At 36.8% G+C, this 26,752-nt stretch overlaps 2 protein-coding genes across 2 annotated transcripts in view; one reads left to right on the forward strand and one right to left on the reverse strand.

Moving 5' to 3' along the window:
• The window catches only part of PHC3 (polyhomeotic homolog 3), a 66,762-nt gene extending 41,332 nt beyond the window's left edge, over positions 1-25,430 (reverse strand). The window contains exons 1-6 of the mRNA XM_008142280.3: positions 25,411-25,430; positions 22,732-22,897; positions 18,534-18,689; positions 17,114-17,191; positions 6,755-6,913; positions 4,383-4,481 (exon numbers count right to left, since the gene is read on the reverse strand). Coding sequence (XP_008140502.1) covers positions 4,383-4,481; positions 6,755-6,913; positions 17,114-17,191; positions 18,534-18,689; positions 22,732-22,897; positions 25,411-25,424 — 672 coding nt within the window. The 5' untranslated portion in view covers positions 25,425-25,430. The remainder of the gene's footprint in view (positions 1-4,382; positions 4,482-6,754; positions 6,914-17,113; positions 17,192-18,533; positions 18,690-22,731; positions 22,898-25,410) is intronic.
• The window catches only part of PRKCI (protein kinase C iota), a 144,899-nt gene that overhangs the window by 25,390 nt on the left and 92,757 nt on the right, over positions 1-26,752 (forward strand). The gene's annotated exons all lie outside the window — the stretch shown is intronic.

Here is a 26,752-nt window from a genome sequence, read left to right on the forward strand (position 1 = left end):
AAGATTTCTTACTTTTCTACAAACATATTTTTAGTTATATGATACCTTCCTGAAAAAAATTTTCTGAAAAAATTTTTCTGAAAAAAAAGGTGGGGAGAAGGGATAGAACATTTAAAATAGTAAATAAGCCGAAACCGGTTTGGCTCAGTGGATAGAGCGTCGGCCTGTGGACTCAAGGGTCCCAGGTTCGATTCCGGTCAAGGGCATGTACCTTGGTTGCGGGCACATCCCCAGTGGGGGGTGTGCAAGAGGCAGCAAATCGATGTTTCTCTCTCATCAATGTTTCTAACTCTCTATCCCTCTCTCTTACTCTCTGTAAAAAATCAATAAAATATAAAAAAATAAAATAAAATAAAATAGTAAATAAGAGTAAAATACTCTGAATTTCTTATTTTTTTCTTAGTATTCTATAAATAAATGTTAATACTAAGGAAAAATGAACTATGCTGACTTCTATCACTTAAAAAGAGTACTAAAATAAAACTTCAAATTTGGTAGTTCTCAATTACACAATAATTATTTTAAAAACTGAAAATATAAGCTTTAAAATTAACAAAGTAAAGCACAAATTTTTCAAAACTAAGAGCCCTGAACTTGAGGAAAGTTACGACTGGATTATTCAAAGTATTAGCATCACTTACACTTCCAGTCTCCCTCACTGCCATTTCAAAAGCAGAAGAGAAAAACATTTGTAGCGAAATTTCTTAAGGCTCCTCAAAGTCTACCTTTCAATTAAGTCATATTATCAGAAAGCCTCATACCTGTGTCTCATCAAGCTGAAGCCACTTTTGTAAATTACTATGTTCATTATACTATTAAAGACACTGTAATATGTTTTTTCCATGAGAACACACAAGACAGATTGTGCTCTAGAGAGTATGTTAGTTATATTTTCCTAACTCATTTATTTTACCTTGGAAACTGTAAATCTTTTAGACGGTTGTGTTTCTCTCTTCACTATTAGCTACTTCAAAGCTAAGTACCAAATTTGTGACTCGTCTTTAGGCAATATATAACAAAAATAGTAATTAGTGGCATGTGATATCTAACGTGCCAGGCAGATTACTACGTACTTTATAATTATTGTCTCATGTATTCCTTATAACAACTCTGAGCTATCATTTCTAGTTTACAGTGAAGAAACTGAGGCCTTGAAAAGGTAATAATAAAAGCTGTTTAGTGAGTGCTAACTATGTATGAAACACTGTTCTGTTTTTCATTTATTAATATATTTAATCCTCACTACAAATTTATAAAATAAGCATTATAATTATTTTGTAAATATTTATTTTATTTTATAATGTTGAAGCTGAAGCAAGAAATTAAGGATAGCCAATAAGTGGTGGAGCATGTATTTGAACCCAGAGAATCTAGCTTCAGAGTCTAAACTTATACACTGTGCTATACTATGACCTTGTCCAAAATCAAACAACTAGCAAGTGACAAAGCTGGCAACTGTTGCTGAAGTCAGAATTTGAACCCAGGTCTTCCTGTTCCTCCACTTGCAAAAAAAGGTACTAACGAGTGCCCATAATGTTCTAGACACTAAACATACATATTACTCATTCTTCAACCCACCCTGGAAGTATGTATGACTATTAGAGATGTTTAGTAACTTGTCTAAAGCCACACAACTATTAAGTAACTGAAGTGGGAGTTGAAATTAAGTCCATGCATATAATCTGAATAGCCTCCTCACTCCTACCTCCATGCCACTTTCCTTTATTTGTGACTTTTTTCTGGCAGGCTTTACATTTATTTTACCTTGTTTTATTGTGTACATCTTATAAATCAATTAAAATTTCAGTTGGAACAAAATATAAATAAAAAATAAAACAGAAAATATTCTGGAAGTTGATAATAGTATAGCTCTATTAGGTTTAAAAAACAAAAACAAAAAAAACACACACAAAAAAACAGCCAAGCTGGTGTGGCTAAGTGGTTGAACATCAACCTATGAACCAGGAGGTCACAGTTTGATTCCTGGTCAGGACACATGCCCCAGGTTGCTGGCTCAATCCCCAGTAGGGGGGCGTGTAGGAGGCAGCTGATTAATGATTCTCTCTCATCACTGATATTTCTACCTCTCTCCTTCTTCCTTCCTCTCTGAAATCAATAAAAATATATTTAAAAAACAAACAGCAAAATCATTACTTCAACAAATCCATTTCACGAAGAGACATTTATAAAAAAAGTTTAGAGCTGAAAAAAATCTTAAAGTTAACAAAAACAAAGATCTCATTTTGTAAACATGGAAACTAAAGTCGAACAAAGTTCAGGAATTGTGGAGGATCACAGAGCCGTTAGGAAAAACTTAAGTTTAATTGGTCAGCATCTTTATATATTAATATATTAAAATTGGCCTTTATTATTAAATAAAATATAATGTAAAGAGATCTATGAAAAGTAACAAAGAATACTATTATTATCTCATTTTTTGCTTTTTACCAGAAGACTGAAACTATTAAATTAAAAGTAAGAAGCCAAGAATGATTCTAAGATATACTAATTTCTATGGAAAAAGTAATATTCTACTCAATTGTTTTAATTTAAAATTTACTCATTCATTTTTACCAACTTTACTGAGGTGTAACTTACATTCAATAAAATGAATGAACCAATTCAGTGAATTTTGACATATGTATACAACATATTACCACCACTCCAATCAAGATATAGAACATTTCCATCACCCAGAAAGTTCACTCATGCCCCTTTTACATCAATCTCCCCTACCTTCTGCCCCTGGTACCACCAATCCAATTTCTTTCACTATACATTAGTTTTGCCTGCTCTGGAATTTCATATAAATAAATCAGAGTATGGACACTCTGGTGTCTGGCCTCTTTTGTGAATTATAATATTTCTTTTTCAATGTTTTTTTTATTGATTTCAGAGAAAGGAAAGGAGAGGGAGAGAGGAGATAGAGACATTAATGATGAGAGAGAATCATGGATCAGCTGCCTCCTGCACACCTCCTACTGGGAATTGAGCCCGCAACCTGGGCATGTACCCTGACCGAGAATTGAACTGTAACCTCCTGGGTCACGGGTCGACGCTTAACCACGGAGCCACACTGGCCGGGCAAATTATAATGTTTCTGAAATGCATTAGTTTTCTGTTTTTATATTTTTTAATTTCCAAGTAATATTCCACAATTTGTTTATACATTCACCAATTAAAGAACATTGGTTGTGGAATTCCAATTTGGGGCTGAATAGATATGTAAACAAATAAAGATTTGTTTACATATCTTTATGTGGATATATGTTTTCAAATCTCTCACAGTAAACATCTAGAAGTACAATTGCTGGGTCCCATGTTAAGCATATGTTTAACTTTATAATGAAATGACAAACTGTTTTCCAAAGTGGTTGTACCACTTTACATTCTCACCAGCAATGTTTTGAGAATATGGCTGCTCCACATTCTCCAGAATCAGTCTCCTTCATTTCAGCCATTCTAGTGAATGTGTGGTGATACTCATTGTGGTTTTGATTTGTATTTCTATAATGATTAATGATGTTGAGCTTTTTCATGTGCTTGTCAACCTTTTGTATATCTTCTTTTGTGAAGTGTTCAAATCTTTCCCCCAATTTTAATTGAATTGCTCATATTATTACTGAGTTGTAAGCATACTTCGCATTTTCTGAATACAAGTCCTTTGTCAGATATATGTATTGTGAACATTTTCCCTTAGTCTGTGACTTGCTTCTTCATTTTTGTAACAATGTCTTTTGAGAACAATTTTTAATTTTGATAAACTCTATTTTCTTTTATGGTTAGTGCTTTTTGTGACCTAAGAAAGCTTTCCCCACCCTAGTTGTGAAGATATTTCCTGCATCTTCTTCTACAGGTTTTATACTTTCAGCTGTTACCTTTAGGTCTATATTCTACTTCTATTTATTTTTGTAATTTACATGAGGAAAAAGTTAAGGCTCACTTTTTCCATAGTACTAAACAAATTAATATTCTATTCTATTTTTTTAATTTAAAATTTACCCAATTTAATTCATTTTTAATATTAAAATCCATCTTGACTTAGTTATTACATAGCTGCTTGCAAAGAAATCTACACAAAAGAATGCATCTCACATAACAAAAAATAAATCTGCTATACAATAGAACTAAACACAATGTCATATCGAAAACTCATTTTCATTTATGTCAAATAACCTAAGTATCCATATTTAATGGTATTATAATTTCTATAGAAGAAAAAACAATTTTCTTGAAGTTCTTATAGTGTTATATTAAATTTCAATCTGAAATGTATGACAAAGAGCACTAAAATGATCAGGAACTTAAACTCCAATGTATGTTTATCTTTAACCTGAAGATCCAGACCTCAAGTACCACGTTATGAAGCTAGACAAGCTCACCTGAGTAGCTGCAGACTGACAGGAAGATGACGATGACGACGAGACAACAGGAATGTCAGACTGTACAGCAGCCACAGTGGTAGCGGGTGTGAAAATCAGCTGTACAGACAGAAAAACCAAAAAAAAAAAAATACTCTAAGACAAAAGAACATGTCTCACACACAATGTATAGCAGGCAAGGGAGACTGAAATTCATGACAGAAAGACAATGCAATTTAGGATTTACTCTTAAGCAAAAAAAGGTTTTACATGACAAAGAGAAGTTTCTGATATAGAGAACTAAAAAAAAAAATCATAAACATTTTTGAAACAGTTCATGATTCTGGTGAGTAGAAAAATAAATCAGTGTTCAAAAAGGAATATGTATTTCGGTAATATGAAATCCTCATACCAAATTTTGCCCTGGATAAGCTATTATACTTAAATTTCTCCCAACTCAAAACTACCATGGTAGGATTCCTAAAACTTAGATTACAATAAACAACCATAGTCACTACTCTTGAATGGAAATTAAAGAAACACATAAAGAAACCCCCAAAAGTCTTTTCAGTCCTCTTTACCATAAAAGCTAACTCTGCCATATAATACACTACAATATTTCACTCAGCTACATAGAATCTATAGTACAAATCTAGGATGCTCTTGATTTAAAAACCATCTGTAAAGAAAAATTCATTCTAAATGTAAATACCAGAACATGTCAAAATGCAATAACAGTTTGCAAAAATAGCTTTGCATAAAAAATAATAATGAAGGAAAGACATACTTGACTTATTTACTAATAATCACCATCTCTTTTCAACTGTTTTTATCAATAGTGAAACAGAATGCCATTAATTTAAAAAGGTAATACAATCCATTCAGAGATTATTCAATCCAACTTAGTAAATTATAACAGTTATTTCCAAGAATGTGTAAATACTCTATTTCAAAATTGCATCAAGTTATTCAGTTCCTCAAAAACCATTCCTGTTTAAATTAAAATTATCAATTAAGGAATCTTTTATATTTCAGTTCTTTATAGTATATTACTGGTAAATTTAAGTGAATTAAACAAAAAAATATAACATTCACAAGAAGTTAATTTCCAATACAAACAACTGAAAGCACTAAACCTAAAGAGAAGATGTTCTATTTAACTTGAACCATATGAAACTGCTAAGGGGTAAAAAACAGTCAAATTACAACCATTTCAAATGGTTCATGCAGCTTAATTCTGAAGCATATTATTAATTAAATAAGAGCTCATGGCGGGAAAATGGCAATGCCTACTGAACAATCTGTAGATGGGTCATATCATTGTTTCCTACTAGAAATATGATGGGGAACTTTCTTTGCAATTTTAGTGCAGACCTGGGGATCCAGATATATATTCAGTTCACTGGACAAAAAAACAAAAGTAAATAAATATATGCTAGGGCCAAAGTTTTTGTCTAATTACATGCAAAGACATCAAATAATATAAATGTCAGCCAATTTCTGCATTTCTTAAAGAAGCTCAACTGTTAAATCAAGAAATCAGAATAGCCGAAACCAGTTTGGCTCAGTGGATGGAGCATCAGCCTTCGGACTGAGGGGTCCCAGGTTCGATTCCGGTCAAGGGCATTTGCCTTGGTTGCCGGTACATCCCCAGTAGGGGGTGTGCAGGAGGCAGCTGATCAATGTTTCTCTCTCATTGATGTTTCTGACTCTGTCCCTCTCCCTTCCTCTCTGTAGATATCAGTTGAATGTATTTTTTTTAAAAAAAGAAAAGAAATCAGAATAGCCAAATTAACCTTCCTGTATTAATAAAAGATCAGAATGAGCTTAAGAACACAAATTACCTTGCAAAATTTGAGATGGGAATAACCAAAGCTCAGAATCATCTGGTAAATTACCAGAAACTTCAATTCTGATTTCAGAAGATGCCACAATATAAATTCTAACTTATAGTTAACAACCAAGTTTTTAATATTTCTAACAATTTCATCAAATCTTCTTCAAATCTAAGATGTCAATGATATACAATGATTTTATGTATCACTATAGGTACAATTATAAATGTACGACGCTATCAATTATAAAATGCATCTCAGTTTCAGATGTTAAAATGTGAAAAAGGTTTGAAATCAATGAAATCTGATATTAAAAAATAATCATTCCTCTGGTACAAATTTGTCAGCTTCGCATGTTACTATTTGAAACACCAAGAAGGCCCACCAATTAAAACAATTTTTCATGACATAAATGTATAAGAGCTGAGCACACGCACATAAAAATTTGTTAAACATATCTTAAATATTTAAAATGTCTCTTATTGCATCAAATCAAGAAATATTTTGATCTCTCTCAAGTCCTTAAACACTAAAAAAATTTGGTAGCTCACATCTTACCATTTGAGCTCGGAGATACATTTGAGCTTGGCTTGCAGTTAGGGTAGGGGAGGTACTCCCTAGTAACATAGTCTGTTGGGTAATACTGCCGCTGGTAGAACTGGAAGCCTGGGAACGGCTTATTAACTGTGCAGGTGTAGGAGAAGTGGAGAGGTTGATCTAAGGAAGAAAACATATTAGATCATAGGCTTCCATGACACTGAATTTCACCAAGCTGCACTTAGGCAATCAATAGTATATACAGTGGCTAAGGAACCTAAAAAGGAGGACTTCAACTTTGACAGACCCCCTCACTTCTTTGGGCAATTATTTGCACATATGCAATCAATAGCATTTATTGGTTAGTAATTAGAACAATTTTGAAAGACATCCTCAATGTGTTTCAATAAGATTCCAGTATCTTAAAATATCATTTTTACTACCTCCCAAAAAGTAAGGTTAATGTTCCATTATTTTAATATTCCACGTAACTTAAAACATTCAAACCGAAAGTGTACACTATTTTGTCAGATTCTGAGGGATTTTTGAAGTGAACAAAAATTAAAACACAAATAATCCATTCATATACATAAAAACATACATATAACATATAATTAGGGTTAGCATTCTCTCTCAAAATCTCTCAGGAAAGAAAAAACTACAATTGCTACTTGTCAAGCAGATAAAAAAAAAATCCTGAACACTGGTTACAAAATTAAATTATACACACTACTTTAAAGTGCCCCTCCAGTGTTGCTCAGTGGTTGAGCACTGACCCATGAACAAAGAGATTGCTGGTTCAATTCTGGTCAGGATACATACCCAAGTTACGGGCTCCATCCCCAGTAGGGGGCATGCAGGAGGCAGCTGATCAATGTTTCTCTCTCACTGATGTTTCTATCTCCCTTTCCCTTCCTCTCCCTCCATAAATAAATAAAAATATATTAAAAAACAAAAACAACAACAACTAGTGCACAGTCTATTTCTAGGATATGTAAGAGACTAGTATCTAGTTGTATCTGTGAAGGCAAAATGGATGAAGTAGGGAACAGGGCAAAGAGAGACCTTTATACCTTTTTTACCTTTCCAATTTCATACAACATTCATGTATCATCCATTTAAAAAATAAATAATATATACATATATTTTAATCCTCACCCGAGGGTATGTTTTTACTATTATTATTGATTCTAAAAAGAGAGGAAGGAGGAGGGAGGGGAGAGAAGGGGGAGAGGGAGGGAGAGAGAGAGAGAGAGAGAGAGAGAGAGAGAGAGAGAGAGAGAGAGAGAGACATCTATCAGTTGCCTCCTATACACACACCCCGCCTGGGGATCAAACCTACAACCTTTTGGTATACGGGACGATGCTCCAACCAACTGAACCACCCAGCAAGGGCTAAATAATATTTTTAATGAGAGTAATGTAATCTGACTTCAAATCCTTTTTGTGGACAAAGCAGAGAATAAAAATAAGAAATTAAGAAAGCATTTATTAGACTTTTGATTCAAGCAATAAGGCAGACTGGACTCTTATATACATGTGCCCAAATACACTCACTAAGACGCTAAATCAACATGAAAAATTAGTAGAGCTGAATTTGAAAAGGGGGAGCCCTGGCCAGGTGGCTTGGAGTGTTGTCCCATACACCAAAAGGTTGCACGTTCATCCCTGGTCGAGGCACATACAGGAGGCAACCAATCCACGTTTCTGTTTCTCGGTCTCTCTCTCCCTCCCTCCCTCCTTTCCTCTGTAAAATCAATAAACATATCCTCCAGTGAGGATAAAAAAAAAGAGGGGGAGGGGAGGATTTCTAGGTGCCAGAAAACACCTAAAGTCCCAGCTGACACCAACGTAGTCTCAGGGGACACTGGCCTACAGAGGTAGAAGACCTAATTTTGAGCCTATTTCAGGGAAAGCTGGAAGTAAAACCCCTATTTTGAGCCAAGATCCTCTAAAGGTCTGCTCAATACGTGAAAAGGAAGCTGGAGAAGCTCCACCCATATGCCCTGAGAAACAGCAAGGCAGTTTGCCCTCTGCCCTGCTCCCAGTGTGGGGAGAGAGGCTTCTATGAAAATCAAAACTCCAGATTTGCACCATGTGGAGGTACAGAATACAAATTGACACTACCTGTATAGTTCCACAACCCATCCCAAACATTAGCATTTGCACTAGTTCAGGACATTTGTTAAAATGAGCAGGTGGTCCCAGCCAATCTTGCTCAGTGGTTAGATTGTCCGTCCTCCAATTGAAGGGTCTCGGGTTCAATTCTGGTCAAGGGCATGTACCCAGTTGGGGCATGGAGGCAACTAATTGATGTGTCTCTCTCACATCGATGTTTCTCTCTCTCTCCCTCTCCCTTCCATTCTCTCTAAAAATCAATGGAAAAAATATCCTTGGGTGAGGAGTAACAAAACAAATTTAAAAAAGAACAAGTGAATGGAGAAAAGCTGAGTAAAGGTTATAGAGGAGGATGTCTCTGTACTATTTTTGTAATTTTCTGAGTCTACAATTATTTTAAAATAAAAAGCTTTAAAAAACTTTACAGAGGGTATACAAGAGTTGGTTAATTAATTCTCTAAATTTAGTGGTATCTTTTAAGTATTTCTTAATTTTAATGAAATAATTAAAACTGTAATTCAGTAAACATAATATACAGAATTAGTCTGCAATCTGGCTTTTACTCCTAGCATACTACTAAAAGTCCCAGCTCTCTATCCAACAAATTCAGTGAATTTTTTCAGACCATTCCTTCTCAACCTTCTGACCCATCTCCAAAATGTTCATGCTTTATCTTTAATACTTCTTTTCTTAAATTCCTAAATTATCACATATATTCCTGTAGTTTCAAAAAAATTCAATCATGATTACTCTTAATCCTTGAAGACAAACTCTTATTCTGAGCTCCAGATCCAATTACTTACCAAAGACATCTTACTGGATGTCTCAAACACCAAACTTATTATTATTCCTTCTTAAGCCAGCTTCTTCTCAAATGGCCACCAGCAACTTTTAAAATCTCCCAAAACAGATTATCTGGGAGTCATACTGATTCTTCCCTCTCCTTTACCATACATGTATCTTATTGATTCTCCACCTTTATTCTCCTCATTCTTATTTTAATCACTTAGTTTGAGAGTGTAGGCCCATGGCACTTCCATCTAGATTTCTTTGCAAACTGATCCCCCACCTGGAATCTTGCCTCCCCCTCCTTGCCAGATAATCTTTCCCTGATTTTATTAATATTAATTAACCATTTAAAAGCCTTCTGGATAACATTCAACCTCTCCTGACTCACTAGCACCATGTCCTCCCACTCGTCTTTTTTTTTTTTTTTTTTTACAGAGAGGAAGGGAGAGGGATAGAGAGTTAGAAACATGGATGATGTACCAGCAACCAAGGTACATGCCCTCGACCAGAATCGAACCTGGGACCCCTCAGTCAGCAGGCGGACGCTCTATCCACTGAGCCAAACCGGTCAGGGCTCTTCCTACTCTTCTATACAATACCCTTCACATTAACCATATGAAGCTATTTGCAATATCATGATTTCTCCGGCCTCTATGGCCCTGGTAATAATGTTGTGGACTGGACTGAATGCCACCAAGCCCTGCCCCCTCTCCACCTACTAGTGTACAGTGAACAACTCCCTCTCAAAAATCTTCAGCTCTAATAAGCTTTTTCAGGCATCCCTACATCCTATAGTAAAACCATTTTACCTTCTTTTTGTCTGTTATCTTCCAGATACTCTGGCATATTCTTCTATCCTTCTAAACAATAATTTATTTCTTTAAGGGTGGGGACCATGTGTTATTCATCTTCATATATCCAATATGCATAAAAGTGCCTTCATTCAATAAGTTTATTAAGTTAATAAATACCATGTTATTTTAAGGCATATTTCAGAGTTTTAATGTAATATGTAAGTCCATCACAAAGAACATGAGTGTGTGTATATGAAAGAGACAGATACAGAAAGAAACAATAATTTTGGTATAGCCTTTAACAAAGCAGAGTAAAAATGTAGAGATGTGCTATATAATAAATTTTTATGTGCTATATAATAAATTATTAATAAACCCCCCCAAAATATAATCTTTTTCTATATCACTCTACAAATACACATTTTGGATAAAGCCTTGCTCCAAAAATTAAATCACTTAGCAGTGTAAAACTGAACCCAGGTTTTCCAATTCATGTATTTTGGCGTTAGGGGGCTTTCCTATACCTTGAAAGCTCGAATAATAATCTGGGTCAGTCTGCAGTAATAATGCCTTGGCACTTTTTTTCAGTCAGTGATGGGTTAGGGGAGGAAGAGGCACAAACCACACACTCTTTAAACAAAAACATAATAAAAGTCTTTTTTAAAAATGACTGGCTGATAACTAAAATGCCTGAGTACTATTTAAGGAAATAGAACACAAAGTACAGACAGAATGCTTTTCTTGGGCTTTAAAAAGAAAAAAAAGAAGTGAGAAAACTAAATAGTTACTTCCTAACCACCTGAATTGCATTTCACTTTGTCTAAGTAGTGAGATCAAAGAACAAATATCATGTTTATTTTTAACTTCCATATAGCAAATAACACGTCAGGCAGTGTCTACTAATGAATGCCCAACCCATGAGAGTGCGTAGATTAGGCCTCACCTCTGCAAGAAGTCATCTCCACCCGCTGGCCTAAAAGAAACTTTCATTCCTTCCCACAACTGATAAGGTTGTCCTCTATTTCCTGCTTTGTTCCACTGACCTGAACCAGATGCCCTTAATAGTTCTCTGTCAATTACATCCCAACACTCCTAAGTCCCTTTCACTTTAAAGCCTTGGCCAATCTTGGCCCCACACTTTAGAAGGGAACTTACTGCTTGAGTCTTATTACTGGAGTCTCTTCCCACTGGCATTGATTCCAAGAGTCACCAGAGAAAACCAAGTCTGCTAAGAAAAGCCATTTAACTCCCAACCACCTCTTGGGGTCCCCAAAAGGAGGTTACACAGGGTCTCTGGCCCAGAGTACTCCCTAGAGCCAAAGCCCATTTGAGAGCCTCTGCTGACAATTGACTGATCAGAATCAACGGAGTATTATCTACAGGGAGAAACCGTACACAGACATAAAAAAAATAATGCATACCTATATTATATGGAATGAAAATATCTTAATGACCCAAGGTTAAGACAAAAATACTACAGAATTACATGTAGTATAATCTTACTTATATAATTACATACAAATGTGCGTGTGTGTGTGTGTGTGTGTAAATCACATATGAGAAGAACATGTTGAGAGACAAGTGACTGCACTGTATATGCAAACAATAATGCATAGTGGTTCCCCCTTATCCGTGGTTTTGCTTTTCACAAAGTAGTCCAAAAATATTAAGTGAAAAATTACAGAAATAAACAATTCACAAGTTTTAAATTGCATGTCATTCTGAGTAGCATGATGAAATCTTACACCATCCTGCTCCATCCCACATGGGACATGAATCATCTCTTTGTCCAGCACTACCTGCCCATTAGTCACTTAGTAGCACTCAAAGCTACCAGATCAACTGTCACAGTATTGAAGCACTCTATACATTTGTATTGTCTGTCATTTAGACAATGAGAGTGTATTCACATTTTATTTAGGCAATATAAAAGACAATAAAATAAAGTTCTTCAATCAGAAATAACCACTGATTAACAGTTTGTTGTGTATTATAGATTTTCTTCCTGCATAATCAGATATATAGATATAACTTTTAAGAAATAAGTTAAGCCCAGCCAGTGTGGCTCAGTGGTTGAGTATCAACCCATGAACCAGGAGATCACGGTTCAATTCCTGGTCAGGGCACATGTCCAGGTTTTATACTTAATCCCCAGTTGGGGGCATGCAGGAGGCAGCTGATCAATGATTCTCTCTCATCATTGATGTTTCTATCTCTCTCTCCTTCTGCCCTCCTCTCTCTGAAATCAATTTAAAAAAAAAATAGCAAGTTAAATGGCAGGAATTCTGTTTCCAGAAAGATGGAATAGACATACTTTTCCCTATTCCTCTTCCTAATTATTACTAAAAACCCTAGATAAACCTAAGATAATCCCAAAGGTGGGTAAAGCCGACTGGCTAGAGACCTCAGGACCCAGTTAACAATGTGGGTGTGAGCTCCCTGGGATTTCTTTTTGTCTCATATAACTCAAACTTGGACCTAAAGAAGACTGTAACACTAAAACATCAATGGGCACAGACAAGAAGGAGCCCCAACAGAAGCCTGCTATTTGTAGCCAAAGGACCAGGAAAGAGACAGCCTAGCAACTTTTTTTTTTTAATTGCTCTACTTCACAGAAAACATTGTGGCCCCACCCACACCCACACCAGCAAAGACCTCACCAGGCTGTAATAAGGCACCCTAACCCCGCTATTCCCTCCAAAGGGTTAGTGTCAGAGAAGGCCAGGTAGAGAGCCAGGACTTTAATCCCATCCAGGCAGTAACAGCACCAACACAAACCCACCTGTTCCCTGCAGAATCATTGGAGACCATATGGGAAGCAGTCCTATCACTGCCAGCCAGGAAAGCATCAGTGGGGGCCTAGTGAGAAGCCAGAACTCTCACCTCCCACTCAGCAATTACGAGGAGCACCCCCTTGGGTATCAATGAAGACCAAATGGGGAACCTGTCTCATAACATCATACTGAAAATGTCCAAGTTTTAATAAAAAATCACTCACTGTATTAAAGAACTAGAAAGAGCTCTCAAGCTGAATGAAAGACAATAAATAAATGCCAACACCAAGACAAGATATAATTATCTGAGAAAGATTTTAAAGCAATCATCTTTGAATAAGCAGTTATGAGCCTGACTGAATCAAGTGAAAAATATACTCTCAGCAAAGAAACAGAAGATATAAAGAACCAAATGGAAAGTTTAGAACTGAAAGAATAGAATAACCTAAATAGATAAAGCAAATGAGATCATACTATACATTCTTGCCATTTTTCAACTTAATATCTAATGAAAATCTAAGTCTCTCTGTAAAATTAATCCTCAATTAAAGGACATGTATATTGTTTATAATTTCTCACTATTATAAACCATGCATATTTGCATAATTATCTATATCATTTCTGCATAATTATCTATCCTTTTTAGTAAATGACATCACTAAAAATTAGAGTGCCATGAGTAAAGACATGCATAGTTTAAACTTTCATACACATTGCCAAATAACTGTCTAGAAAAACTATACCAATTACATTCTCACTAATAATGAGTCTGCCTACTTTCTCACGTCCTTGCCAAATGGGTATTGTCTCAAAGCTTTCCTTGTTTTCTAATTTGAGAAGTGAAAATAGTCTGTCATTGTTGTTTTTACATACGTTTCTTTATTACTAATATGATAAATATATTGTCATGTGTTTAAAAGTTAAAAATAGTCTTTCTTTTGAAAATTACCAATGCAGGTATTTTGTGAATTCTCACTGTTTATCTTACTGATATAAAAAAGCCGTTCATATTTCACAAACATAAGCTGGTTAATAAATATGGTTTAAATATATTTTCAACCATTTTGTTGTCTTTTAACTTTGCTGATGCCTTTTTTTTGCAGAAGTTTTTAATTGGTTTAGATTTCATTTTAGGAAATCCAGTTTAACTAAATCTTAGTTTCATTTAGTTGAAGTACAAAGACATCTAAAGGCTCAGTTCCAACTAGTTTTAGAGCTAATCAATCATAAAATCAACACTCACTACTGGTATCTAGAATTAGTTTTTCTGTTCTAATGAGGGGAAAGAAGAGGATACTGGTACCTACTAATTACCTATACATTATATTAAGAATAAATTTATCCACATACATAGTTTCCCAAGTGGTATCACTGGATTTTTACTCCATTTTTTAAAAATACAATATTCCATTTCCCCACTGGGATCCCACTCCTACTCTAAACCCCAACCTATCTGGCTGTTAATTTGACAAACTAACTTGTAGCCCTTTTTTCTACTGGAGGCTGGACAAATTCCCATGACTTTCACTGTTATCTGAAAACCTACCTCAAAATAACCAAACTACTAATCTACCACCTGACAGATCATTATGGTCACTACCTAAAGAGTTCTGCTACCATGCTCTGCCCCTCTTTCAGAGCTTGACCTAAATTTATTAAGCAATCTTGGGTATCATAGTTTGAAATGCTGGTAAACTTACTTGAGCTATTTGCTCAATTGGGATAGAAAATAAAACAAATGGCCCTAGCCAGTTTGACTCAGTGGATAGAGCATCGACCTGTGGACTGAAGGGTCCCAGGTTCGATTCCGGTCAAGGGCACATGCTTGGATTGTGGGCTCAATCCCCAGTAGGGGGCATGCAGGAGGCAGCCGATCAGTGATCCTCTCCACTGGTTGATGTTTCTATCTCTCTCTCCTTCTCCCTTCCTCTATATCAATATAAATATATCTTTTTTTAAAAAGAAAACAAATGCAATATATTTCTTTTTTTTTTTTTTTCTGGATATCCATTCTCCCTACTTACTTCTTTTTCCCCAGCAGCCACTCACAGGCTCTGGCATATTTCATTACACAAGCTGCCTAATTTATGACAAGTAGCACTAACAATGTCATAAAAATTAAGCACAATCACTGTAATTATAATTTCTGTGAAAGTCACATTCATAAAATTGTAATGAGAGAAAACTAGTTTAAAAGGATACCTTGTAATAATATGAAGAGAAAAAAATTTAAAAGCACTTATCTCTATGTTGTCAAAAGTTATTCCAATATTTCATGGAATAAAAAATTGGTCTATAAGGTTTTTAACCAGTCCACAAAATGTTTAGCATCAATACGTAGGGCCATATTACATTACTTAGATTTTTCATTTTCTTCAGTCTAACATTTTCAAGGATAAGTAATTTTTTTTTAACTAATTCTATTTATATTCCAGGATACTTCCCTTAGCTAAAGAAGGACAGCAAAAGTTCACCTTCAATTCCTTAGCAATCTACAAACTATAGTCTGTTGAAGTTAATTTTACAAAGCATCAACATATTACCACATTGGATCAAGAAAAAGTAGCTAGGAAGGACATTATAGGGTTAACTCAATAGTTCTCAACAAGGGGCAATTTTGTCCCCAGAAAACATTAGGCAAAAATGTGCCTAGAGACATTTTTGGAGGTCACAATGGAGGAAGTGGGAGGGCCACAGTGTACTGATATCTAAGTGCATAGAAGATAAGGGTGTTGCTAAATATTCTATAATGTACAAGACAGCCCCCCAAAACAAAGAATTATCTGGTCCATCTCTGGCTGGTTAGCTCAGTTGGTTAGAGCATTGTCCTGATATGCCAAGGTTGTAGATTCATACAAGAATCAACCAATGAGTGCATAAATAAGTAGAACAACAAACCAATGTTTCTCTCTCTCTCTCCTTTCTCTCTAAAATCAATAAATAAAAATTAAAAAAAGAATAAAAGAATTATCTGGTCCAAAACATCTATAGTGATGAGACTGATAAACCTAGGACAACTGATGAAATTTTAACATACACTACATTGCAGCAAGGTTAAGTTTACTGAATTTGATCATTTTCATGTGGCTTCGTAAAGGAATGACTTTGTTTCTAGTAAATATATATCAAAATATTTAGGACTAAAGAAACATGTCTCAACTTACCCACAAATGATTCAGAAAAAAAAAAAAAGTAAATATGTAGAGAGAAAAAATGACAAATCAATGAACCAAAATGCTAACAACTGGTAAATCTGAGTAAATCTTTTTATTATTCTTGCAATTTGAAATTATATCAAAATAAAAAGCTAAACAAGTATTACCATGCCTATAAATTTCTTTTAACTAGGAAAGTTTGCACAATTTCCCAGAATATATGCAAGAGAGCAAACCAGCTCTTTTACTCCTTTTTCAAAATAAATTATACTATCTTGAGTGGACTAATTGTAAATTTGACCCAGATAACTCAAGTAAGTGTAAGCTGAAATGTATAATTTCTAAAATGTGAATTTCAGAGAAAAAGCTAGAAACATTTAGCTGTCTACCAAGGATATGACATTCTGTAGTATATCACAGTAAATGCATGGCCTAATACCTGTGCATTGTACTTTTCAGGCTTTCAGTACATACTGAAAACTGTAATCATTTAGAATCACAAAAGATCTGAATACACTCCATGGGAAACAATGTATAAGAAGTAAAACAGAAATATTTTTAGACTCAGATTTTCAGAAGTTTAACATTAGTTCTGAATTCTTGGACCTTATCATTCTTACTTCTAGGTACTTGTTACTTAAATAGTATTTAAACAAATATACAATTAACAGCTTTGCAAATATTAACAGTTTACTTTTGGAAAGCAATAATTAAAATTTTTAAATCCAGGAAAAAGTTTAGGGCACTTACAGATGTCTGGGACATACTTGACTGTTGTGTGACACTTCCTGTGGGGGATGTAGATGGTCTTCCACTGGACAAACTTGCCTAAAATAATAAGATCTTTATAATATGTCTATAAAAACCTAAAGTTAAAATCTTTCTGGTACCAGGATACCACAAAACCATAAGAAAAGTAAAAATGTCTATATATGAAGCTATTCATTTTACAGTGAACATGGATTAAGCTTTGGCCAAACAGATTAAGAAAAAACAAAAAAGCTGAATGGTGGAAACAGGACCCAAAGGATAATATGATTTTAATAGCTGCACTCGTTGTCAGTTTTACTCTACAGGCTTCTATCTTCTTTAGGGGAATCACCACTCCAACATTACAAAAAAGAAATTGAAGCTACATCAGGTGCCAGTGGGTTTCAGTTTCCTAACTCATATCACAAACATGATGTTACTTAAAATTACACTACCAAGAAAACACAACAGCTGGGGATGTGATTACAATAGATATAAACCTTTTTCAGGTTCAGTCAACTGAGATCCTCCTCTAGTAAGATTTAAGATTAAATCTCACATGTAGTTTTATTTAAATAAACAGAATAATAATGAAAATATTTTTTAAAACACAAGCATTTAATCATAAAATCATCCTGTTATTAGTAGGAATAGTGTGATTAGATTTTAGAAAGTACATATGCGTATCTTTATACAGAAAATTTCTGGAGGGTTACATATTAACTGGTACAGTGGCCAACTCTGAAGAGTGGAAAACAACTGTGAGTATAGTAAACCACTACTTTAACGCTTATAAACAATTTTATACCGTTTGATTTTTTTCAATAGTGTGAATTACTTGCATACTGGAAAAAAAAACTTTTTTTGTTAAAATGTAAATATAATTCACGTAATCCTAAGTATTCACTGTTATACCTAAAATTTTACATGCAAAATCATGACACTAGCGTAGCAATCCTGCAATGTAGATAAAAAGCAGTGGGACAAAAAGTTAGCAACAAAGTAATATATAAAACATATCCATGCCGAAACCGGTTTGGCTCAGTGGACAGAGCGTTGGCCCGCGGACTCAAGGGTCCCAGGTTCGATTCCGGTCAAGGGCATGTACCTTGGTTGCGGGCACATCCCCAGTAGGGGGTGTGCAAGAGGCAGCTGATCGATGTTTCTCTCACATCGATGTTTCTAACTCTCTATCCCTCTCTCTTCCTCTCTGTAAAAAATCAATAAAATATATTTAAAAAAAACAAAAAGACATATCCATTATTTTTTTAAATTAACTTCCATTTGGCATCCTATTATAATTCCCTAATAAAAAATTATCACAAAACATCTGAGAACTCTGAAATAATACCCAATTCATTTATTTTCTACAAATAATGTCAACTTAGGCCTCATAATTTTTCATTTATTCCACTCTCACCTGAACGGCAGCAAGGCTCTGAAGTTGGGAGCTGCTTAAGTGCTGCTGCTGAAGAGCTGCAGTGTGCAGCATTAAGTGCTGCTGTTGAGCTGCATACATTTGCTGAAGGTACTGAGCAGCTGAGCTGGAGGGGCGATGCAATGCCTGTTGAATTACCTGTGATAAGTCAATTGAACCAATGTCAAACCATAATCTTAACCATAAAATAAAGTATTAAAAAAGTGACAGTTTAAAATTTTACTACTTGAATATTTAATGTCATAAGCTTATTAACATAGTTCTCTCCTAATTACACATCACTAGGATTGCACAAATTAAATCCGCACAAATTAAATCCGTACAAATTAAAACTACCCTGTATAGTCAATTCACAAAAGAAAAAAGGTCCAACTAACCATTTGAAAAGATCTTCAATCTCATTAGCAGACAAAAATTACAAATTAAAACAGGATATTATTTTCCAACTTTCAGATGGATAAAGATTTAAAAGAATACTACTAACTGAGGAAACAGGTACTCTCATAAATTGTCATAAAAATGTAAACTGGTATAAGCATTTTGAATAAAACTTGGTAGAATTCAGGGCTTGGGTATCGGAAGGAATATGTATAACCCTGCAGTCAATCCAAATAGTAATGCAAAGCAGTGCTGCCCAATATAGTAGCCACTAACCACATGTATCTCCTGTTGCCCAATATAGTAGCCACTAGCCACATGTGTCTCCTGAGCACTTACAATGTGGCCAGTGAAACTAAGGAATTGAGTTTATAATTTTACTTCATTTTAATTTAAATATAAATAGACACATAAGCTAGTAGCTACTGTACAACACAGCACATACTAGTATATCTACATTAATTAACAAAAAGAATTCCCAAATACATCATAAGGTGAAAAAAGCAGGCTACTAAATAGTGTATAGAGTAAAATGCCCTTTTATATTAAAATTTTGTGTGTTTTTTTATAATATTTTATTTTTAAATTTTTTTTATTGATTTCAGAGAGGAAGGGAGAGGGAGAGAGAGAGAGAAACATCAATGGATAAGAGAGAATCACTGATCAGCTGCCTCCTGCACTCCCCACACTGGGGATCAAGTCCACAACCTGGGCATGCACCCCAGACCAGAATCAAAACCGGGACCTTTCAGTCCATAAGCCGATGCTCTATCCACTGAGCCAAACCAGCTATGGCTATATTAAAAGTTTTGAAAGAATATTCAGGAAAACATTAAAAGACTACCAAACTGGATTAGAGGTGATTTTTACCTTCTCGTTTGTACTTTTCTTTTTTCTTTAATATGTTTTTATTGATTTCAGAGAGGAAGGGAGAGGGAGAGAGAGATAGAAACATCAATGATGAGAGAAAATGATCAACTGCCTCCTGTATGCTTCTTACTGGGAATTGAGCCCGCATGTGCCCTTGACAGTAATCGAACCTGGGACTCTTCAGTCCGCAGGCTGATGCTCTGTACACTGAGCCAAATCAGTTAAGGCTCTATTTTTCTTTAAATGACTGAAAAAACTTAGAATGAGTAGTTATTATATTAATAATCATAAAGTTATAAAGCAATTTACTTTTTAGAAAATTACTAATGCAATTTTTCAAACACTTATAAATGTTTTATAAATGTCAAATTCCGTGTTTTGATTGTTTCAACAATAGAATAAAACTATTCTTACTAAAATAATTCCTATAAAAGTGTTACTGAAAATATTTATTAGTGTAATATAAAATCTGAGCCTGAAACTTCATAAATTGATAAACACAGAAAAGACAAACATCCTATTAACAGAGAAAAATTCTTTATCTGTCCAAACCAGTATAGTCAGACTATGGCAGTCCTCTGCAACCACATCCCAAAGTCACATCATGCCCACTGTGACTCTGAAACAGCATAGAACTCTACCAGCAGCATCAAACCAGAGAGATAAGGGAGTAATAGAGCCATATCCTACAGCTTTAGGGTATGAGTCAGGACACCCTGAACCACAAAATTCCAAGAAAGCATATTTCTTTGTGTTGTTTATTTTCACTTGTTCATATCTCATTTCTCCAACTCCAGATTGCTAAACCTGCTACAGACTTCTGTCACAATATCAATGTAGTCTTTTGACCCCTAGTTGCAGAGGACTATAGATCAGCATCAAGTAATTTAGGATTATAACAGTACTAGAGGCCTGGGGCACGAAATTCGTGCACTGGGAGGGAGGGGGTGTCCCTCAGCCTGACCTGTGCCCTCTTGCAGTCCAGGAGCCCTCAGGGGATGTCCAACTTTGAGAGGGCACAGGCCGGGCTGAGGGACACCCCCCCCCCGCCCCCCCTCCCAGTACATGAATTTCGTGCACCGGGCCTCTAGTGATGTTATAAATATCCAAATGGTCCTTGGCAGAAAAAAGGTTCCACACCCCTGCTCTAAAGAAATGAGGATGATAAAGAACATTCAAAGGACTGAAAAAGAAAGCTGAAGGTATTAAAGAACTACTTAGGTAGTTCAATAAATATTGATTTGATGGTATTTTAGGGGAAGCAATTCTAGGATATCATGCAAACTAGTGTTAGTGCTATTTTTGGATATATCTATATCTATATATCTCCAGTAACACTCTAAAAATTTTTGTTAAAGTATTAATATAATACTTCCAGGTGTACAACACAGTGATTCAACATCTATATACCTAATGAGGTGATCACACTATACAAAGTTATTACGGTAATATTGACTATATTCCCTATGCTATACATAACACTATTTTTTATTAACACATCCAGCTCAGGTAAAAACTAGAGAACAAAATGGCATATTAAAGTATCACATCATCTGTATGTTCAAAGATCTCGATACTCTTCACTATATCCCTTGCCTCAGAGAAAGATGAAGAACATTAGAAACACATTCTGCATTCCAGTTTGAACTTTTTAACTGACTGGGTCTCCAACAATTCTGATTCCACCCATGGTAACTTCAGAATCCTAAACCATACAACAGTTAAATAGTCATTATACTGGGGTATCCACTCTAGAAAAATGAATAGGGAGAGGACTATGTTGCAAAGTTATTTTCAATGTAGAATGCAATTATGGGGATTCTAGAGAGAATAAGCAGGTATAATGGAAAAAAATAAGAACTCAAAGAGTGGTTAAGGGCACAACTCTAGAATCAGAGAACCTACTAGCTTTATGAGTTTAGGAAAGTTAGCCTACTTACTAGTAAAACATCAGTTTTCCCATTTATAAAATGGAGATAATAATAGTATCTAATAATCCATGCAAAACATTTATCAAATGCTTGGCCCATAGAAACTGTCCAATAAATGTTAGCTATTATTACGTACTGGGTATATCTAATGTGCCCACCCAGTTCTAGATGCTTCCTTTAATCCTCATAATAACTAATAAAGTGGTGGTCTCATCCTTATTTTACAGTTTCCTGAGGCTATTATGCTTCCCACCCAAGATTATATAACTACTAATGAGAAAGTGAAATTCAAACAAAGAGCATATCAGACTGCAATGCCCATGTCCTTTTTATGCAATACCATATTGCCTCAACTTCCATTATTATAAAGGTTAACCAAGTAAATTTAATTTTCTCAACTAAGTGAAGAGTCCAAGATTTTTCCTCCTTAGATATTCCTTTCCATCTCTGCCCCTAAGAGCTTTAGAATGAATCCTTCTCCTTAGGGTTCATAGGTTTAAAATGAACCTCTTAACATATCTACAGACCTGAATAGATCTCCCTAAGTCTATATTATGGGTACAAATATAAAATAACACAAAAAAACACCTAGAGCCATTCTGCATGTTGGGGCTCTAGATTGAATATCTCCATACTGCAGCAGCAGCTAGACACTTTCCAATTATAATTTTCCTTACATATTTTAAAAGCTACACTCGGGGTGGGAGGGGACTTGGGGGGGATAGGGACGGACTGGAAGAGGTTAAATGGGCGGAAAAAAGAGAACCTATGTAATACTTTCAACAATAAATATTTTTTTTAAAAAAGCTACACTCTGACAAATGTAAGCCCTCTCAACAGAATAATTATTAAATAACTTTTTGAGTGTTTGAACATTAATAATTATAACTGTACTTATTTAGAGGATATCATATAATTCATTGGCTATGAAACAAAATCTGGCATAAGCAAAAATAATGACATTCTAAGTCTTAGCCTACCCATCTTTATAACTGAAATACCTGTACAGCATGTCGGTCTGAGCCACTGTAGACTGAGATCTGTGGTTGCTGCATTCGAGAGGAGGAAGTGGTGATGGTGGTAGTGGTAGGGCTACTGGTTGTTGTAGACACAGAAGATGTTCCAGGGTTTGGTTCACTATCCATAGCTGTACTGTGGTCCTTAAATCTGGCAGATAACATAAAGGGTTTGTACTGGCAAAAGCATTATCTTATGGGTTTTAAAGAATACTTAATAATTCCAAAGAAATTATCAAGTCTAGATTTCTAAGAAGGTCCTCAAAACACAGATAGCACACAGTCACCATGAACACCTAGAAAGAAAAAGTACTTCACAAATATATAGCACATTTAATACTTAATACCAACTAAATTTGAATTCAAATTATTCGGGATATGTAATACAGATAAAGCCGGGTCTAAAATTTATTTTCATTATTGAAAGAAGATGAGTATTTTGAAACCAAAACAGGTGATGAGTGAATACTAAACTACCTAGGAAAATAAAAACTAAAGCACCATCAGGGAATTTAAAATATATATTTACATTCTTCTGACCATACTAACTACAAGTTCAAATCTTTCTCTTTTTTTTTCTTCAAATCATGCTTTATCTATACATTAAAATAGGGTGCCTAAGGGCTTGTGCTAATTAGTTTAATTTTTGGCTACCATATATACTTGCTTTAAAAATAAGTTCTTTTAGAAAATAAGTTAATTAATAAAAAAATCACACTAGCTTTTTCCCTAATTAACCTTACTACATATAATAAGTATAATGAGTTATACTTATAAGCAGATTACTCTGAACGGATAGAGAAGAGCTGACAACAATTTCCCCACTTCCTTACCAAAATCTCTTTTTCACAAAGAATTGTCCTAAAATTTGAAAAGAGCATAATTATGTCACTTGCCTCAGGTATGGACAGTAAAGTACATTTGTGTACAAGACTTTCTGATTTTTTCCCCCTCTAATATTATGAACTCACTTCGCTGTTGTATAAAGTTCTACTAAATACAGAATTTGTATCTGAATAAATTCAAACATTTTAAGTCAATTCTAAGGGCCTCAATATTGTTAGAAACTAGAACTACAAGTAGGTTTTGTGTGGGGTGAAAAATGCACCACAATGGTGAAAAGCACAGAGAATATACTTGCTTTATCTGCCCTTATTTCCCACCTTTTCTTCCCAGAAACAAAATCTGGCGGACCTCACATTAGCAGCACTGACAAGAATGTATGTAATAAGAACACTTTCTACTTCAGGAAAAGACAAAGGAATTTGGCACTAATTGTGTACCCATACACTAATCCCATATAGGGTCCTTTAGTGTACAAGTTTTCTTTGTCCATTATATCCTTTATGTAAATAATATTTATATGCTCTTCAAAGAATCAAATGTGTTTTTTTTTAATCTCGATTTAGTAAGAGGAAAAGTGAATGGAAAAAAGCTGACCACACTTACTTTTTTGATTAGTAAATGACTCATACATTCTTACGCTCCTCTGTTGGCTTTTTTAAACAGCTTTTCAGACTGCATTCCAATAATCAAATCAAAGCATCTTACGGTAACTGTTCAACAATGTAACATTTTTGTGGTCCATAAGGTAAACTTTTTCCGAATCACTGGCTGTCAGTAACACTTCCGAACCTCGTACCAGGGCTGTGCAGAAAGTCAGCTTGAATTCTGGTCCCTTTAGAGCGCTATTCCGCTCAACCAATACCCTCAATCCCAAACCCTGGGGCCAAGCCGTTCAGTAACTGACCAAACATGGTCCCAGAGAATCCCAATTGTAGGCACAATTCTACACATCGGTGAGTGGACCCGGCCAAACCACTGAAATGCATTTGCAGACCTGGCACCAAAGGAACAATTTTTGTAGCTCCGCCGTCTAGGGCGAGAAGAATGCCTACAAAAACCCAGCCGGCAGTCCCGGTGCCCAAGAGGCCTACCCAGGACAGACTAAGTTTGCGTCGCCAACTGAGCACCCCGCCGCCCCGCCGCCCGAGAACGCGGTCCTGCAGGCAGGCGGCAGCCCTGCGGCCAGAGAACCGAGGGCAAGAGCTTCCCTCCCAGGGGGGTTTTCAGCCTGGCCAGCCCCGAAGAAGCCCCGCCGCCCTGAGGCCGGCGCCGGGACACGTCCTCCGCGCCTCCCGGGGGAGGGCGGTGAGCACCCCCACGTCCCGGGGTTTCCCACAGAAGCGGAGTGGGGTGGCGCGGGAGCGGGAAAGGGGGGACCGCCGAGCAGGCCCGGCAGTGCCCGCCCAGCCCTGCCCAGCCTCCGCGGGCCCCGGCGCACGCAGCGGACACCAGACTGCCCGCGGGGCCCACTTGCAGGGATGACAGCGCCTGAGAGGCCCACAGGGCTTCGTCCCAGTGGCCGGGGTCCCGGGGGGGGGGGGGGGGGGGACCCTGAGTGCAGGGGCCCGCTGATCCAGGACCAGTTGGCGGAAGGGGCGCTCCCGCCTGGAGGCAACTGGACCTAAGCTTACAGGTCGCCTCCGCCCCCCCCCCCCCCCCGGACCCGGGCCGAGCGGGCTCCTCCACGATGAGGAAGCCCTCGGGTCTCCCTTTCCCCGCACTGCCCGCGAAAGCGCCCTGAGCTTTCCCCCTTGGAGGACGTGTCGCTGCCCCCATTCGCCCCCCGGTTACGACATCAGTCACCAGCGAGCCACTCACTCCGCTTCCGCCATCTTCTCTCCTCCATCACTAACACGGGCTGCGCATGCGCCCCCCGGCGGCGGCGGCAGCAGGCAGAGGGGCGGGGTCGACCCAACCCCGGGCCCCCGGGGTCACGTGGGGTCGTCCGCTTCCAGCCCCCCCCCCACCCCGCATCCCCCTCCCCTCTCCAAACTCAGGCTCTGCTGTCTCTGGGAATGGACCAGGTTTCCCCAAATTAAATACTAAAGTGTCTCACCTCCAACTCCTGGCTTTCTCTTGCTTTAGGGTCTCCTTCCTCTTGGAGAGGGGTCTGTAACCCAGATAAGAAAAGTCCTGCTCCCACTGTTAAGTTAAAAATCTGAAGGACATGTAAAGTAGGCCAAAGCCTGTGCAAACGGCAGAGTGAGATGAAAGAAAACCAGGAGGATCGGATGCTAAGGTCTCAGAGGGAAAGGAAATGCCTTGGTGGCTGCAAGGCTGGTTTCCTAGGGCGAACTGGAGTTTGGGGGTCTGAACCAGAAGTTTCTCTGTCTCAAAGACAGTGTTCAGGACGCTGGTGTGGTGGGTGGCTAAGGAATCATCCTGATTATCCTAGGTCCTCCGCATGAATGTGCTGAGCACTGAGTAGGGGGTTGCAAATTAGAATACCACAGGGAACCAGCAGGAGTGGCCACTAATTTGCTAATGTGGTTTATTAATAAGAGATATAAATATAGGAACTACGATGAGGCAGGATGAAACATAAAGATGAGTATGAAAAGTCCCTTCCTGCCAAGCACAGCCAGATGGAAGAGACTCATGGGGCAAGCTCTGCACCCTCTTCAGGCACCTCACTCTCCCAGCACCCCATGGGTTCACCGACGCAGAAACTCTCCAAACCCTCTTCCGAGTCTTTAAAAAGGCTCCATTGCATAATTATGATTGAGTAGATCACTGGCTATTGGTGGTAATTGATTCAACTTCCAGTTCTTCTCCCCTCCCTTGAGAAGAGAGAATTACAAGGTTTTAAGGAACTCTGTGCCAGGAATGGGATCAAAGACCTAATATATATTTCTTATTATAAATCACAATATCACAAGCCCACAGGCCAAATACAGACTGCTTCTTGTTTTTTGTACAGCAATCAAGCTAATAATGGTTTTTACATTTTCTTCATAATTGGGGAATCAAAAGAAGAACACTATTTTGTGACAAGTGAAAATTATGTGAAATTTAAATTTCGGTATCCATAAATAAAGTCTATTAGAACACATTCATGTTTGGTCTTTTATGGATTGTCACCGGCTGCTTTTGTGCTACAAGGGCAGAACGGAGTAGTTGCCACAGACACTATACTGATCCACTTACTACCTGGCCCTTT

The sequence above is a fragment of the Eptesicus fuscus genome, chromosome 3 (genome assembly GCF_027574615.1).
Source record: "Eptesicus fuscus isolate TK198812 chromosome 3, DD_ASM_mEF_20220401, whole genome shotgun sequence".
NCBI classification, from domain to species: Eukaryota; Metazoa; Chordata; class Mammalia; order Chiroptera; family Vespertilionidae; genus Eptesicus; species Eptesicus fuscus.